Raw genomic sequence first — 17,954 nt, 5'->3', positions numbered from 1 at the left:
AACTCGAGTTACCTCTTCTTTTTAGACAATGGTAGAAGAGCCCTGAATCTCTCTGTGCTGTGAAGGTGTTGAGTGGCAGATCTTGAGTATCCGAAGCTGCAAACTGCATGTGAGCACCATTCTCATACTGATAATGCTGGAGGCTCTGGTGATTCCCGTGCAGTGGGTTCACATCTGGCTTTGCTGACAGCTGGCCGTGACTGGACACCAACCTCTGCCTCATGATGCTTTTGGAAATTACTGGATATTCTTTGCTAAAAGAGGTGAGAAAAATTAAGGCCGGTTAGGCAGCGATCAGCATCATCAGAATTTCATCAGCAGAGTGAGGAAATATTGCTTTGGCTCCCCCAGAGCATCTCCAGCCAGTGACTTCACCACGCTTTGCTTCAGACGATGAACTCACCGCACTGCTCGGGGTGTGGGCGAGGGCTGGCAGCACTGAGTGTGTCAGGAAGGGCTTCTGGGGATATCAGAGCACTCAGGCACCTTCCAGCTGCTTCTGCCGAGAGCTGCAGCCCGTGAGGAGGAAGAGGAGGGAGGAAGGGGGTACCTTTGGAGCCGTGCCACGCGCAGGTCGCTGTCGTCGCTGCCCCGGAAGCCCTTGGCAAAGGGGTTGTTCTCAATTTTCAGCTGGGTTATCTTGAAAAGAGCAAAACCAAGAATAAAGTGTTTGAAAGCAAATCAGACCGAAAGTGCAGCAGCAGCAGGGCTGAGCTGGTGGGTCTCGAGGGCCCAGTCCTGGTGACCCCTGTGAAATGCAGGGTCTGGCTCTTATTCTGGGCCCTGTGTTCTTTTTCTGGACTCCTGATAGAGAGAATTTATTTGTCTGATTTTAAAGGTTTCCTATGCTCCCATGTTAGAGAGCCCTGCTTGTCACGGTGTGGCTCTCCCTGATTCCCATACCGAGTTAACACACCTTTATGGCCACCCTTCAGGCATTTTAACTGTGAAAATCCCAACTCAAACACTGTTCATCCCTGCACAGCCCCTCTCCCTGCTCTCATCCCATTTTAATGCCGAGGAGAGCAGCCAGTTCTGCTTTGGGGTGGTTTTGCAGAGCGTTGCTGTTACTGACAAATGCACTTTTAGCAATGTTGAAAAATATCCCTTCCCAAAAAACTCCTGAGAGCACAGCTGGCCACTATCAGTGCTGGAGGGGAAGGTGGTGACATGTGAATTTAAGCAGCCTCCAGGGCTCAAACTCTTCCAGGGAAGCTCAAGCAGCTGATGAACCACAAGAAGAGTAGGACCCTTCCAAAGCCACAGCCTGACAGCAGGTTTGTACATCTTAATTTCATTTTGTTATTTAGCGATCGTGGTTTTCCTCTGACGTGAGCAGGATCAGGGCTTCAGTCCCTCCTCGTCACCTTCCCCTGGCCTCATCCAGCCCAGGAGGGGATGTGGGGTGAGCACACACCTTCCTCACTGACCTGTGCCCAGGGGTAACCTCTGTCCTCAACTTCATAATTTTTTGCTTTAGGAATACAATTATTTGCAGCCACACTTCTTGCTAGCAGGAGATTTCTGAGCTAAATACAGTTCAGCAGTTTGTTTCTTCTGAAAGAAACCCAGACCAGGTTTTTAATTGTTGATGCTTAAGAGAATAAATAAAACCACTCAGGTATTCCTCTGAGGCTGAGATTTTCTCTAGACCACACTGAGGTCCTGGTGAGACCTTCTGCCTGCTGTCACCTTCTGCAGGTCCCTGTGTCCCCTGCTCAGGGCAGTGTCCATTCCCCCAGCCTGCAGACCACAGAGGCTCCTCACAGGATCTTCACTGAAGATTTGGGCTCCTCTGGGACATTTTCCCCAAATCAGGTCCACCCTGTGCTGCCCCCCCAGCCCAGCTGGACAGCAGTGACGGTGCAAGTGTGCAGTTTATGGAGCACTCTGGGAACTTTAGGGATGAAAGGCACCATTGACAGCAGACATTTTAAATATGTATTAAATATAAGCTCCTTTGAGTCTTTCTGGTTAACCATGTTTGGGCAATCGGTCATTTTACATCAACAGCTGCAAGTTTTCTACCTTCAGTGTCCTAATGGGCACTTTCCCCCACCCTGGCTGACCATACCACATCCATGCTTCTGCTCTCTTAACTAGCTCACTAATTGCAGCATTTCTGCAAGGACTGCATGCTTCAAAGGGCACACAGGCGTCCTGCTTGGGAGGAAAAGCTCTGGTCAGGTTATTGGGGAGGAAGAATTTCACACTTGTTCCTGTTCCTGCAGGATTTTCCTATGAATGTGTAGGAAAGGAACTGGTACAGTTACACATGGCAGATTTCACACTCAGGGTGACAGGAGGGCTCTGGCAGTGCTACCTCGCTCTGCAGCTTTAGTTATGAATCTTGATGCCCTTTAAAAATTCCAATTAAATTATTAATTATTCCTCATACATCAACTGGACTTTACTATTAGGAAAATGCCCAGGAGCAGGAGCTTGTGCAAAGGCAGGGATAGAATCTGAAGCCTTTCCATCCCCTGCTGTCATCCTCCCCTGTCCCTGCCCTGCTGAGGTGACACAGGGAGGTGACAATTTACTGTCCCACTGCCATCAGTCGTGCTGGGATCCAGCCCTCAGGCAGAACTCTGCCCCCTGCACAGGTAACACCACCCTGACACCACAAAGCAGCCCCTCAGCACGCAGCTGCCCCCGACACCCAGCCAGAGCACAGAACTGACCCCTGTACCCCCCAGGCCCCCTCCCCAGAGCCCAGCCCCCTCCTGCCCCACGGGCAAAGCGCAGAGGCAGCTCCCAGTTCCGTTTTTACGGTTACATTCCTCATCTGTCTCACTAAACACACATTCTGTAATTACTGCTCACTGCAGATTTATGAGCAAGCTTTACTGGTCATTATTCCCCGTGCTTTGCTGTTTGAATGACATCCCGGCTCCGTGAGCACAGCCAGGCAGGGGAGCCCAGGCTTTGCCAAAATATTGTTACCAGCAGCATCCCTGCTCCTCCGGAGCTGCATCCCGGCTCATCCCTCTGCTCAAAGCCAGGATGGAAACTTGTCTTTTAAAGCAGCAGAACAGGAAGATCCTCTCACCAAGCTCCTGGCCAGAAAGAAAGCATTTGGAGCCCCAAAAGCTGCCTACCTTGTGGTTCTGGTAGGAGGTGACAGAGATGAAGGAGGTCTCGGGGAAGACGTGGGTGCAGAAAGCCGTGTTCTTGGAGCCGAAGGCGTTGTTCTCGTCCGCCTTCACGATGTGCAGCCGGGGCTGGTATTTGTGCATTGAGTTAAGGATGATCTGCAAAACAATTGATGCCAAAGTGAGAAATCCACTCAAAAGATAAAAGAGTCAAGCCGTGGCTGCTGGGCACTTTGCAGCAGGACCCAAAGCCCGGCAGAGCTCAGCTTTAGCTTCGCTTGTGAGGTAGAAAGGAAGATTTACATTCTAGAAATGCACATGGACCAAGGCACAAAAGGTATCTGCAGCTCTGGCAAGCAGAGCTGAACTTAAAGCTTTCCTGGTAAACCCTCATTTTCCATTGCTATTGGACAGAATCAGTCTGGGTGGAAAAAATGTCATATTTTTTTTTTCCCCAGCTCACGCCGAAGCTGTACAATATATAATTCACCAGCAGCCTGGCCTGTAAAGATTCCTAATAAATGCTTTACTGAGCTGAAAAATACACAGTTTAGCAGAGGGAAAAAAAAAACAACACAGAAACCACAGGGGGGAAAAAAGCTAGAAAGCTATTTTTCTTTTATCTGCTGGTAAAAAAACAAAACAAAACAAAACCAAAAAACTCCAAAGCAGCAGATTTGTTTTTCCTGCTGTTTGTGGAGTGGCTGAGTGTGGGTGGCTGGTCCAGGCACCTCTCCCCTGCTCGAGTCTTGGCCAGTGAAAAAGGCAGGACCAGCTCCAGCCAAGGGATTTTTCTGGAGGATGCCAGGGGGGCTGGGGAAGGGCTGAGGTCCAGCAGGGATCACAGCCTGGCTCCAGCAAAGGGGTTTTTTTTTGGTGGAGCTTTTTGGGCTGAGAGAGGCTGCCCAGGCTCATCCCACTGCAGCTCTGATGCCACAAAGCAGGGATGTGCCCAGGCACTGCAGAAGAAAATGGCTTCAAGAAATGGAATTTCTTTTAAGAAGTGGGATGGTTTTAAGAAAAGCCTTTATTCCTTTTACTGGCAAAGAAGAAATACTGCTGCCTTGTTTTCTCAGCATAATCCTTTCAATCTCCTCCTTCTGCTCCCAGATGGGCTCTCTGAGCCCAGCTGCTCCTGGGGGAGAGGGACTCCAGCCAGGCTGTCACCCCTGGGGTGCCCAAAGCCCAGGCAGGGACAGGGCCAGGGCCAAGGAGGGGACACTGTGATGGGTGGGGCCTTCCAGTGGGGGTAAATAAATGGATGGATGGAGGGATGGATGGATGGAGGGATGGAGGGATGGATGGATGGATGGATGGATGGATGGATGGATGGATGGATGGATGGAGGGATGGAGGGAGGGATGGATGGATGGATGATGGATGGATGATGGATGGAGGGATGGATGGATGGATGGATGGATGGATGGATGGATGGATGGATGGAGGGATGGATGGATGGATGATGGATGGATGGATGGAGGGATGGATGGATGGATGGATGGATGGATGGATGGAGGGATGATGGATGGATGGATGGATGATGGATGGATGGATGGATGGATGGATGGATGGATGGATGGAGGGATGGAGGGATGGATGGATGATGGATGGATGGATGGATGGATGGATGGATGGATGGATGGAGGGATGGATGGATGGATGGATGGAGGGATGGATGGATGGATGGATGGATGGATGGATGGATGGATGGATGGAGGGATGGATGGATGGATGGATGGATGGATGGATGGATGGATGGATGGATGGATGGAGGGAGGGATGGAGGGATGGATGGAGGGATGGATGGATGGAGGGATGGAGGGATGGATGGATGGATGGATGGATGGATGGATGGAGGGATGGATGGATGGATGGATGGATGGATGGATGGATGGATGGATGGAGGGAGGGATGGATGGAGGGATGGATGGATGGAGGGATGGAGGGATGGATGGATGGATGGATGGATGGATGGATGGATGGATGGATGGATGGATGGAGGGATGTGCACACTGCAGCACAGCAGCATCAGCTCACACTGATTATGGTTTTAGCCAGTTTGAAATGAGAATTACCAAGAAGCAGAAGGTTTTTGCCCTGTGACTGCTCTGTGTGTTCACAAAGCCTTTCTCCTCCATGACTGCCATGGCCAGGAGAGCTCAGAGCAGCAGCTCCAGGTGCTCCAGCCAGGATGGGAGGCAGTGCATGGAGCCTGGGCTCTCCAAACCCCCTCATCTGCTGCAGGTCCCCCTGCCCACGGTAGCTGCTGCATTTTGCACCACTTAAATGCAATTTTTACTGTTGACGTTTTCCAGACAACCCTCCCTGCTCCCCAAGAGAGAGAATGAGGAATTTTTGGCATTTTATCAGCTTTGCATCAGGCCTCTGAACCACTTTGTGGCTGTTGATGTGCAGGGTGTAGATCTGAGAGGGTCGGCTCAGGTTTTGGGCCGGAGCCTTTTCTCTGCTTTCATGTATCAGCCACTCATAAAACAAAGTAACACCCAAGGGACAGGACTGTCATAAAAGAAGGGACATTTCAATTTTCAGCAATTAAGAGCTGAGGCATGCTGATAAATAATGGCTGGCTGGAGCAAAAGCTGGGGATTGCTGAGCTCTCCTCTCTGTCTGTCCCATGCTGCCCAGCACGGTGACTTTTCCCCAGAGCCACAGCAACTCAGCTTCAGGATGGAGAAAACGACTTGAAACTGAGCTTTCCAAAGGGAAAATTAGGAGCCCAAGTTTTGATACACCCTGCATGAATAGCCTGTGTTCTCCCTCCAAAGGATCCACTGGGCTATAATGACCCCTTTAAAACGATAAATGCGTTTTTAATAACATCTTCAAAGTCAAGGAGCTCAAACAATGTCCAAAATGAACTAATGAACTTCTTGGAGCCTGACAGAAGAGCTCGGGAAAGGATTTCTGACAGAGGCTCAATGTTTCAATTGTGGCTGCAGATCTGCCTGGAGTTTCATCATGAAAAAAACCCTAAATGGCCAAATTTTGCCACTGCATTTACAAGTCTGGGCATTTCTGTCCCTTGAACAACAAGTGAATATTTGCTCACCTGTCCCAGTGTAATTCCTGTTGGAATTTGAGTGTGTGGCTCCCCACCAGCTGCAGAGGGGATTTCCCACATCTTTTTGGGGTCAGCAAGCACTCTCTGCATAAAACCAGCATTTTACTTGAGAACGAGAACGCCTCCTGAGCACAGAGGCAGTGCCTGCACACAAATCCTCCTCACCTGTGCTTGGTGTGATCCCTGTGCATTCAAAATCCTTACAAACCCCAAAACCAACCTTTAGCCACAAAACAACGAGTCTGTGCAAAGTGAAATGCCAACAACTCGGGCTAAATAGTTTTCAAGGCTGCTTTGGAAAGCTAAAAATACACAAAACAAATGTAAATTCCACTCCAGTGACGAACATCAGTGGAAAGATTAGCTTCAAGAATTGTGTCAAAAATGAGAAGTATTTTAATTGATGGGACAGAGCACGGAGCAGTGATGTAGGAGCCCTTGGCCTCAAAGGTGATGCCAAAACAATAACTTTGTATTTTCCTGCACTTCCCTTTTTCCTGGGGAGATGAATTCAGTGTCAGACACTGTCACACATATTTTTAAATTGTTTTTGTACAAAAAGTAGGTGGTTTGGGATAGGTTGGCAGGGACCCAGTGGTGGGGACCCTCCTGGGCTGTCCCAGGTGACACCCAAAGAGCTCCTGGATATTTTTTGCACCTCTTGGCTGCTCCCCCTGCCCCTGGCACTGCCTTGATGCTGGCAGAGAAGCCAGAGCATCCCCAGGGTGATGGCACTGCTACCCCTCAATGTCACACGTGCTGAGCAGACTGTGAGACAGCCAACCCCAAAGTCCAGTGTGAGCTTACACAAACATCCTTCTCACTTTCATTTTCACCCCCTGTCTCCCTCCTTTGTGCTGCTCACACACTTGCAGCTGGAACTTCAGCTGTTACAGAACTCAACTCCTTCATTTTTTTGGCGTTCCCCAGTCAGCAAGAAATGTTTAAAGAAATGGTGTCATTTGCTCCTTTCATTTGATTTTACTCAGGGAAACAAACTCCTCTAACTTCTAATCTCTCACGCTGCTGAGTAATGTCAGCCCCAGGGCCTGGGTTTGCAGGATGGGACCCAAAGCACGAGCTGAGCTGGGGAAATGGTGCCACATTCCTCGTCACAAGGCAAACTCGCCTTGAAATCGCCAGTAAAATGTATTTACTCTCATATGAAATTTGGGGAGTTGATTTAAGAGCTCCCTGTTTTGCCAAGGTATCGGATGTCAGATGATGCAGTGGTTGCTATGGCAACTCCCCTTTTTATATTGAATAGTAAATGGCTACAAAAAAGCCACATAATTTTATGGTTGCTCCCGGGGGATCACATAACTAATATAAAATCTTGCATTTTAATATATTTTCTGCTTCTTTCTTCCTTCCCTCTATTCTTTCAAAGTGAAAAAGCCTTTGAGTGAGGCTGGCCCTGGTCCCACTTTGGGACTTGGAGCTGGAGCGTGACAGCCCAGCACAAAAACCTGACAACCCTTTTTTTTTTGCATGGAAAAAACGGTGTTTTAATCAAGGAGGCTCTGCAGAATCATCTCAATTAATATTTATTGCATTTGGTGGTATAAAGCATCCCAGACTGAAGGGTTTTTTAAGAGTGAAGGGTTTGGAGATGCTCCATCAGCTCTGGAGCTGACCCAGCTGTGCTGCCCGGGATGTGTCCAGGGGATTTGGGATCACAGATCCCTCTCCTCCCTGCACCCACCCTGGGACACCTCACCCCAAAGCCAGCATGAAAATCACACCAACATTTGCAGTGGGAAAGACCCCTGAGATCACCCAGTTCAACCAAATAAAACATGCTATGCCCACAGCCTCTCCAGCAGCTAAAACAGCTCTGCAATTCCCTGAATCCCATCCTGAAGATTTCCCTTGGGGGAGGATTCCCCTCTCTCTGCCCCAAGGCAGGGACAGAGCAGGCTCTTCCCAGCCCTGAGTGCAGCCAGGCTGCTCCTGCAGGGCCGCAGGGGAGCCTCCCAGATCCACACGTTTGCCCTGGCAGTCAGCACAGAGGGGAATAAAAGAAAGGCTGGAAAATCCTGGGAAAAGGTTCAACATGAGCTCGGAGAAAAATTCCTTACAAGTAGGCCAAAGCTGGGGTTTCTGGGTTTGTTCTCCCTCGGTTCTTTTTCATCTCCCATCAGCTGGAATTCCCTGGGACACAGCTCTGGGGTGATTCCACCTCTGCTGTGCCACGGGAGGGTTTTGGGCAGACCCCAGGTGGGACACCCCCTGTGTGACCCCCACGCTGTCACCTGGCCCCCTGGACAGTGACCTCCTCCCCTGCCCTTCTCCAGGCTGGCTCCACTCCAAACCTGACCACTTCAGGCTCTGATTCCAGGTAAACTTTACCAAAATCTGCTGCATTTGACCCCACAAACCAGCGATGTAACAACAAAAACATTAAACAGAGAGAAGGAAATCAAGGAAATCTTCTTTTCAACCACCAACCCACTGGCCACTTCTTCCCCGGGACTGAAATGGAAACCCTGGATCCTCCCTGTGGAACACACACCATTCCCAGGGGCACACAGCTCTGCTCTTTTATTTTCCAGCAAACAATGTAAAACTTCACTTGGTAATTTATTTGGGTGCCATTATTGCTCTCATTTCCTAAAATGAATGGGTACCAAAAAAAAAAAAAAAAAAAAAAAAGAAAGGAAAATAATCTTTTCATGGATGTTCTTTCAGCAGAAGGCTTAGTGATGCTCTGAAAAAATTGCCTGCAAATTTAGGGGTGGACAAAAGGGGTTTTCCAAAGTTTAAATGGACTGGGAAAAAAGGTAGTTTGGTATTGGGGGAGATTACATACATATATTCTTATAAATATAGATATAGATATAAATACATAAATATATTCCTTATATATATAAAAATCATATCAAATATATATATATATATATATATATATATATATGTTTTATTTATTTATTTATTTATAACCCCCCAAATGTTATACATAAAAATAGAGGAAATTTTTAGCTGGAAACTCTCTGAGCAGGACAAAGGGGTGAGGCTGTGTCCTGCTCCCCAGGCAGGATTTCCCCCAGGAGCTCCGTGGCCCCAGCCCTCCGTCCCTCCCTCTCCCTGGTGATCCCAGTGCCCGGGGTGGGGAAGCTGCTTCCAAGGCAGCACATAAACCTCCCACCAGCACCAGAGAGGAAACTGCTTGGCCACAAGTCATAAAGCAAACAAATAAAAAAAAATTATGAATCAAAATTAGGGTTTTGCAAGATTAGTAGGACGTGGAGCTAATTAAAAGTGCCTGAGTGCGTCTGACGGGCACAGGCAGAAAAAGGCTGATTTAATTAATAGAAAAATGAAAAGGAAACCCCAGGACTTGGGGGAAAATTAAGGCTTTCAGTGATAATCAAATAAAACCAAGTGTGCAAATATTAAATCTGAAGAGAAATAACAAACTCATCAGCATTAATGAGTGAAGCCAGTAAACAGCAGATTTGTGTCAAGAAAAACAGGAATATCACTTCAAATGCTGTCATGAGTGACAGGCTGTCTGTAATATCCTGCAGCTTTAAACCTCACCTGGTTACATCCCAGAAACTAAAATAAAAGCTTTACTTTAAAAGCAGATAAAGTAATTATGGCAATTAAAAGGCAGCACCAGCAGCCCAGGAGTGAGGTAGGTACAGAGTTTGTAACACAACCAAGCTCAGCAATGCTGTGTTGGGGGGGGATTAAATTAAATATCTACTTTTATTTGTCACAACCTCCACTTCTAATCTCCATTTATTACTTGCCTCCTTTCCTAATTTGTTTGTTTCCCTGCAGGAATTCCTTTATATATTCTAGAATCGACTCATATATTCTTTATATTCCCATTTTTTTCATTTCCAATCGATCTGGTCCCAGTCAGAACCTCTCAAGAACGCTGATGTGATGCTCCTGCCCTTTCCAAGCTGGCCTGGCTGCAGGAGCTGAGTCCTCTGGCTCAGAGGTTTCATTGCAGTGGAGTCACTGACAACAGCAGCACAACAACAGCACAAACCCCTCCTGGGATGCTCAAACTCCTCTCCCATTTTCCAGCGCTGCCCTGACGTGACTCAGTGCTCAAAACCAGGGAAGGGAGGCCGGGGGGAAGGCTGGAATGTTTTCTCCCAGCTGCCATCCAGCTCATCCTTGACTCCCCTGGGTACTGCAGACCCCACTCCTCAGTCCTCAGGAGAAGGATCCCGGGCTCCAGAGCTGCCAGCACATCTGCGGCCACCACGGTGGCCAGTCAGTCCTCTGGCCAGTGCCCAAAAGGGCTCCCCACGCCCTCCCTGCAGCCCCAGTCCCAAAAAGGGCTCCCCATGCCCTCCCTCCAGCCCCAGTACCCAAAGGGCTCCCCGTGCCCTCCCTGCAGCCTCACTACAGCACTGAGTCACCCCCTCATGGTCCTTCAGCAGCCTCACACCCCCCTGAGCACCCCTCACCTGCCAGGGCACCTTCCACCCCGCTGTTTATGTACTTTAAACCTCTGGAGAAAGTGGAATTCCCTTCCTGAGGATTTCTCACTGTGCAGACACACACTTGCTATTTCCCCACATTGCCCAGAATCAGCTTTGTAAAGAAATACAGGTGTTCTGCTCCCCTTTCCAACAGAGAGGGGATTTTGGTGCATCCTCTGCAGCTGAGATTAGCACAAAATAACCTGGAGTGATGGAGTCATTCCCATTTTCCCCCTGGAAAACACTGCCAGGTATTTCCCAGGCAGGCAAACACTGGGAAGGGATGTGCCACTCTTGCTGGCACTTACAAGACTATTTTCACCTCTGCAAATGCCCTGTTGCTCCCATGGCATCAGAGAGCAAAGCACCAGCCCTGCCAGAATCCCTCGTGCTCAGAATCCCTCACCAGCCCCACGTAAATCAGAGGCTCTATCAGGTTGATTATCTCTGCATGTAATGCTTTGAAAATACATAAATTCAGATTTCCCTCTAAGCATAGGTGGCTTACAGTGCTTTCTTTGGGATCAGATAGACCTCACTGTAGCTAAACATTACGGTGGCTGCTGATTTCTTAATCCATTTCCAACATGAAGGTTCCTCAGTTGTTAAGCCTGGTGTGAAAGAAGCCTTTCATGGATGAAAAATCCCCCCGGAGCAAAACATACAGCCCACGTTTTCAGGCTGTGCTGTGTGAGCTGGGCACGGGCTTACCTGCCACAAAACCTGCTCAGCCACAGGGGTTTGAGGCAGATTACAGAGCCCTGAATTTGTTCTGATATAAAACCTGCTGGGTTTTACATGTCTGCAGTGACAAACGCCTCCCATGCCTCTGACTGTAACAATTTACCACAACAGATAACGGGCCAGGGCGAGCAGGAGTGAGCTTTGGGAGGCTGCAGAGAAGGGGCTGGGTGGCAGAGAGTGAGGCTTTCCCACATCCCCAGCAGGGTAAATAATCTCCAGTCTAATTCCATGGACTGCAGCAAAGGCTTCAACTCCACAGTTTATTAATTAAGATGTTTATCTTACTTACTTGAAGCCTCAAATGTGCCTCCACTTCTTATCATCTCCATGGGGCAGCTCATCCCTGATATCAAGCAGCTATTTCAGTGCACAGTCAGGGCATGGATGGATAAATGGGTTCATTTATTGATGGAATCGTGTGAAATTTCTGCTGCCTGTCTTTCAAGTGAGATCCCTGGCTCAGAGGAGCTGCACCCCATGTAGGGATGGGAACACTGCAGCGGCCAAGGGTGCCAGGGTGGGTGACCCAGCACAGCTCTGCCTGGGCAGCTGCCCACACACCCAAAAATGCCCCAGCCAAGGCTGCAGAAATCCTCACTCCACGTGGTTTTGAGGTTTGGAGGAAATCAAAGACAAAAGGAAACGCAGGCAGCTCCGCTGGCGCACGGGAAGGCAAACAAACCCTGTGGCTTTTCTGATTTGTTTTTTTAGGGAGCTTTAAGAAAGTGTTTGCAGTCACTGGGAACAAATTCCTAGAAATGAGAAGCTGTTATTATTCCTAACGTAATGCCTTCGTGGGACAGGCCCTGCAACAGCAGAGCTGTTCTCAGCCTGAGCTGCTGGGAGCCTTCCCCCTCTCCTGCTGCAGAGCCCAGCTCTCCTCCATGTGCACCCCAAAAAGGGAAACCCCACATCCCTAAAGCAGAGGATTCATTTGGAAGCCTAAGAGGAGCCGGCTGAGGACGGGTTCAGTCCCATTTAGCCAGGCAGGTTGTCAGTGCCTGAACAGAGCAGCAAACCAGGCACTTTAAAATAGATTATTTCAGGCATTTTCCCATTAATGAGAGAGGGAAGGTGCTGGGCTGTGGTACACGGCCCGAGGGCACTGAGCAGGGCTCATCTGGAGCCACAGCACGCTGGATATTACCCCAAAACCCAAACCACTGTCTCGCTAGGGAAAAGACAAGCAGGCTGTTCATTGGAAAGGAGGAGGGGGTTAAAATCTTCCCTGTTAAAATGCAGCGCTAAAATCTCAGTTAAAAAATGACAAAGTCAGGAAAAGCAAACGTTTAAAGTTGCAAAACCAACACGGCACATCCTGTTTGTTTTACAGCCACATCTCACATCCTGCATGTTTTATGGTTTACATTTTACAGCATAAACAGTCGTATATTAAGCTGCAGAGTTAACCAAGAGAAAAACACAGAGTGAAAAAATGCCACGTGCAAAGCCAGCGCCTCGGGATGGCTGTGGCAGCCAAACGGTGGCAGGGCTGGCTTTGTGTCACTGTTACTGAGAGAGCCCCGACACAGTTGTTTCATTTCATTTCCGTGGTGCTTCCCCCCTTCAGGGGAGCAGAGATGGGCTGTGATTAATAACAGCAGCATTAAAGGGTGCCGGGGAGCCTTTGAAGCTCACACATGTCTCAGTGGGGTCAGTAGGGTGGGGAGGGGGTCAGGGCCCAGCACGGGGCTGGGTTATCACTGAGTCCCTGCCAGGGCCCAGCTTTTGGAGGCTCAAAATCTGCAAAAAATTACAAACACTGGCAAAATTTCTGGATTTTTGGCAGTGTTTTAAGCTGGTGGGGTCCTGCTGCCTCTGGAGTCAACCCCCTAAAGCTCCAGCTGATTTAGCTGGGCAGAATCATCACACTTTCTGGACAGCCTTGGGAGGCATCGGGACTCTGACTCCAAAGGAAAAGCTGTTCTTTAGAGGCTCAATGCACAATCATTTTAAGCAAGACAGATATATCTCTTCCCACTCTGCACCCTTCTCACAGCCTCCCTTGCCCTCCAAACTGCTGCTGCTTAAAACATCATCAGGTTAAAACCCACATTTGATGACACAAATTCGATTCTCTTACCTTTGGTGCAAGGAGGAGCTGCTGGCACTAAACCTAGAAGGATTTTAAACTCTCTCTTCCCTTCCTCTCACCAAGGATGGTTTATTTTTGACTTTCAGCTCTAATTGTGCAAACCAGACAGGTCTGTGTTTTTATATGCAGTATCTGAGCACTCACTCTCCTGACAGGCTGCCAGGGCCCTTGGTCTGAGTTGTTAAATGCACTGGGGCAGATAACTGTGTGCTCCCCACCTCTGCATTCCCAATACACATGAATCAAAATTTTCCAAATAAAAGACTTGATCTTTTTTAGGGCTGCCAAAGCCAGCTTGGAAAATCAGGAGTTTATGCAGCCAGCTTCTGTGAGCTGCATGTACCACGTGCCAGGCTGAAAATCCCACAGCGCTGCCCGGAAAGATCCTGGGCAGAAAAGAAAACCTCAATGGCATCTAGCAGGACACAACTGAGCCAGCCATGGCTGCGTTTCCAAGAGCAGGGGAAGCACACAGACCCCCTCCCTTTGTTTTAAACACTCCCCCCAAGCACAAAATAATGTTGTTCCTTATTATTCAATTATTATTTATTATTATTAACTGTTATATCCCACCCAGCATCCCAAACCCAGCACCACGAGCCCACCTCCACCCAAAGCCCTTGCAGAATGTGTCTCTTACGTGTCCAAAGGGATCCAGGTGGTTGTTGGTGAGTTTGAGCTTCTGGAAGGACACCAGCTGCCTCATCCAGTGGGCTCCCGTGGCCGGGGAGTCGGGGTGCACGTACAGCCTGCCCGGCATGGCCGGCTCGGCCTTCCCGGCCACCATCCTGGGAACAGAGGGGACACGTGGCATCACTCTGGACATGGACGAGCTTTTTGTCCTTGGACTCATCCCAGCAACCCTCCTGCCAGCCCTGAGGGGATGCATTTGGACGTGGGGACTCAGGGAGGCTCCTGCTGCTCATGGGGGTTTTGGGATCCTTGTTTCAGCATCACAGGCTGGCAGAGTAACCCCATCCCTGCTCCCACATGGGATTCCCTTGGGGCAGTGTCCTCACATGGGCATTGTGGAGACACTTTTCAAGGAGGAAAACTTGTCTGGGTTTTTGGAAGTCTTCAAAGAACCTTCTGCAAAGGGAGATGGCCCTGCACAGCAGAAAGTACCTGTGGGCAGGAGCAGCACTGGTGTGGCTGCACCCTTCACAGCCAGGCAGGGCTCCCACAGCCTGTCCCAGTGGGAAGGGGCTGCTTCCCACTCTGGCCCAGCACCCTTCTGCAGCTCCCCTTGCCCCACACCACCACCAGCTCTCACGGACACAAGGCCCAGCCATGAGACATCATTTAATGGCAACGCCCTCATTACTCCACATTGTTCTCCTCTTATAAAACCCCAATAAAAGCAATATTACCAAAAACAACAGAAACTTTCCAGCAGCAATAAAAGGAAAAGGGGAAACAGCTCTAGGGCTGGCAAAAACTAAATTAAACAGAGTTAAGGACTATCCATCATCTCATGTTTAATGTCTGAAACACACAAAGTGGCCACCGTGGTGCAGAGACCCTCAGTCCACTCCTCTTACCCAGCGGCATTCCGGGACAAAAGCACACGGAAAGGGGATCTTTTTTTTTTTAAACTGGAGCAGCCCTAATGTGCAAGTAAATAATTTCTGCTTTCTGGGATGTCACTGGGCTCGTTCCCTGTGAAATTTTCCATTGCTTTTCACCAGGCAGCAGCCAGGGGAAGGGTTTGGGGAAACCACAGCGAATAGTGGCAGTGAGGGAGGCTGCCGGGCATTTTGTGGGGAGAAATCAAAAGAGAAAACAACACGTTTCCTTTGTCAGAGAGCAAAAACCCCAGCTGCCTCTCGGGTAAGTAACTTTGCTTGGAAAGACACAGGGAAGGGAAGAATAACAGAAGAGAATCAGGGCTCTGAGTAAACCACCCCATATTTCGCTTTATAGCTGCTCTCCTAAAAGCAAAATATTACTATACAAGAAAGGAATTTAAAACTCAAGTCACATAGAGACCTAATTTTGAGGGCCAAAATGGACCATTAGATCATCCTGTCCAGCCTCTGGTACAAGGCAGGCTGTGGCTTTACCCTGCTGCACTGCACATGGCCAGATAACCCGTGCTTGGCCTAAAGCATCTTCTCCAAGAAAACTCCCCAGCCTAGAACACTTTGGGATGGACAAGTCACCACCCCCAGCAGCACTTTTTTCCAGCAGTTAACCACCCAGCCTGTTAATAATATTTCATTTTGTATTTGTCTGGTTTAAACTTCCAGCCCTGGCTCTTGTGTCCATCACTGTTCCACCAAAGAGAGCTCCGGGATGTCGGCATCCCTCCCGTGGGAAGGTGTTTCTGTTGGTTTCTAAGTTTGCACAACAAATGGTTGATCCAATTGCAAATGTCTTATGGAAAAGCAGGCAAACAGAGGCGTTCTCTTACCATTTGTTGTCGCAGAATTTGTAGCGGTGATCATCGGCCGGGACGATGTCGATCAACAAAATGTACTTGGTCTTGGGGTTCATTCCAGTCACTTTGACCTTGTAACTGGGAAACATCCTCCTTAGGGAAAGCAGAGGGTTACCACGTTAGTGAGGGGTGGAAGCCCTGGAACTGATGGAAACTTGGAGCAGCAGCCCGAAAAGCAGATCCACCATCAGAGGGATTCACGCGAGGGCATTGCTGGCTCTTGTTCCTACCTGAATTAAACTCTCTCTTTCCAGAGCGTGTGCCAGGGCAAAAGTGGGCACAAATCTTGATAAGGGTATAGGGAGGGGGGCTGTGGGCCAGTGCCAGTGTAAGCAGGGTGCAGAGAGAGATACGGGGGGGTCTACACATCCCTGCTTGTGGGAGGCTTGAACAAGGAGCCTGCACTTCTACAGGAGGCTCTGCCTGGCTTACGGCAGCACCAAAACTGCAGATTTCTTGCTGCTGTGGATGTGTTTGAAAAGTCTGGAAACATGACTACATTTCAGAGGAAATTGAGCACAGGCTTTGTCATCCACACAATCCCAATAGCCACCGGTCCCCCCACTCCTCCTGTGCTCCCTCCAACAAACTGAGAACTGAAGATCAGCAAAGCCTGGGGGAGACGAAGGGTTAAACCCTGTGGTGGTGCAGACAGGCTCCTCTGGCCTTCCTGCATTTCCCAAATTCACAGCACACCCCTTAAACCTTGCTGGAGCCTGGAACATGGCAGAGCTTCCCACCAAAATGTGCCTGTCCCACTGGCTCCAGCAACCAACACCAAACTAGAGCATCCCATACACCAGTGCATCACCAGAGAACATTCACATGTCTTACAGGCCTAAAGAGTCTTTGTGATGTTAAATAAAACCTTTTTATAAAGCTATGGGGCTGTGAAAACAGCAGATTCCATCACAGTCCAGCCTTGCAATCCAAAGGAGAGGGCCCTAATGGATACTGACACTGCCATGGCTTCCCAATCCCTCGAGGCTGCATCAGCAGCCAGGATTTGCAGGATTAGGCACTTCACATCCTCAGAGTAACTATTTTCTTGGCTCCATCTTCCCCACCTCCTCCTCATCCAGTAAAAACACCCGAGTCAATAGAGCAAACTGGCTCACCACAGCCCTCCAGCCAGGACACAAAGTTCTCCTTCCAGGGGATGGAGGATGAGAATTGCCACATCCTGCACTCGTTCTAATTACGTGAATGAAGATGGGCCCAAATCCTGATGTCATTTCTCCATCAGACATCAAGGCCACTTTGTCCCCCACTTTATCCCTCTTTTCCTGAGCTGGTCGAAGTCTGCAGCACCATTTTGTCGCTGCTTGGGGAGAAGGCAACAAAATGGGCCCTGTTCAAAATCGTTTCAATCGACTCTTTTAACCGCCCTGCATAAATTCCAGATGTTTACCATGTAATTAGCCTGGACTAAAAAGAGGTGGTTTAGCAATGTCCCTCTTTGATTTTCATTCATAAACTCTGCACTCCTCTTAACCTTGTCCTCCTACAGGTAAGCACCTGGGTAAATACAGTAGGACATTTCAATTTGTGCATACACAGCCCAATTCACACATTGAAAAAAATTGTATAAGGAATCCAATCTGAATGCCAAGATTTTTTTTTAATTAGGCCTTAAAATGGCATTTTAAAATTAAACAAAAAAAGAAAAAAATTTAAAAGGAGGATAAAATTATTAAAAAACATAAATGAAATGAACACAATTTGACAGTGTCATACCTGCAATGGGATTTTTATAACATTGAGCTTCTGAATTTCTTTTTCCCTCAATCATTTAATTTACTGTAGAACATCCAAGCTGCTAAAGTAGCTGAACTGATATATTGTAAATGTTAAGTGCTTTTTTAATGGCATTTAAAATTAAGCTTCAGCATATGGAGTTCATATAGCATGGACATGCCTGAGTTTATAATGTTCTTTAGTATAGCCCTCTAAAATAAATACAAAGAGCCAAAGTACTACTATAATATATACAGCTGAAATTCTTTAAGGATAACAAATGGGGACTCACATCTGATTGAAGGTGTTGCTT

The 17,954-nt window shown here is 48.5% G+C and overlaps 1 protein-coding gene across 4 annotated transcripts in view; it reads right to left on the bottom strand.

The window, feature by feature from the left end:
* The window catches only part of TBX4 (T-box transcription factor 4), a 37,721-nt gene that overhangs the window by 3,791 nt on the left and 15,976 nt on the right, over nt 1–17,954 (bottom strand). For all 4 annotated transcript variants that reach the window (XM_038158262.1, XM_038158263.1, XM_038158261.1 and 1 more), the window contains 5 exons: nt 15,878–15,997; nt 14,105–14,252; nt 3,102–3,254; nt 551–639; nt 13–254 (listed from right to left, as the gene is read on the bottom strand). In XM_038158262.1, coding sequence (XP_038014190.1) covers nt 13–254; nt 551–639; nt 3,102–3,254; nt 14,105–14,252; nt 15,878–15,997 — 752 coding nt within the window. The remainder of the gene's footprint in view (nt 1–12; nt 255–550; nt 640–3,101; nt 3,255–14,104; nt 14,253–15,877; nt 15,998–17,954) is intronic.

Source organism: Motacilla alba, chromosome 19 (assembly GCF_015832195.1).
Source record: "Motacilla alba alba isolate MOTALB_02 chromosome 19, Motacilla_alba_V1.0_pri, whole genome shotgun sequence".
NCBI classification, from domain to species: domain Eukaryota; kingdom Metazoa; phylum Chordata; class Aves; order Passeriformes; family Motacillidae; genus Motacilla; species Motacilla alba.
Note: the sequence above shows the minus strand (reverse complement) of the source record. Positions and strands in the feature narration are given on the sequence as shown.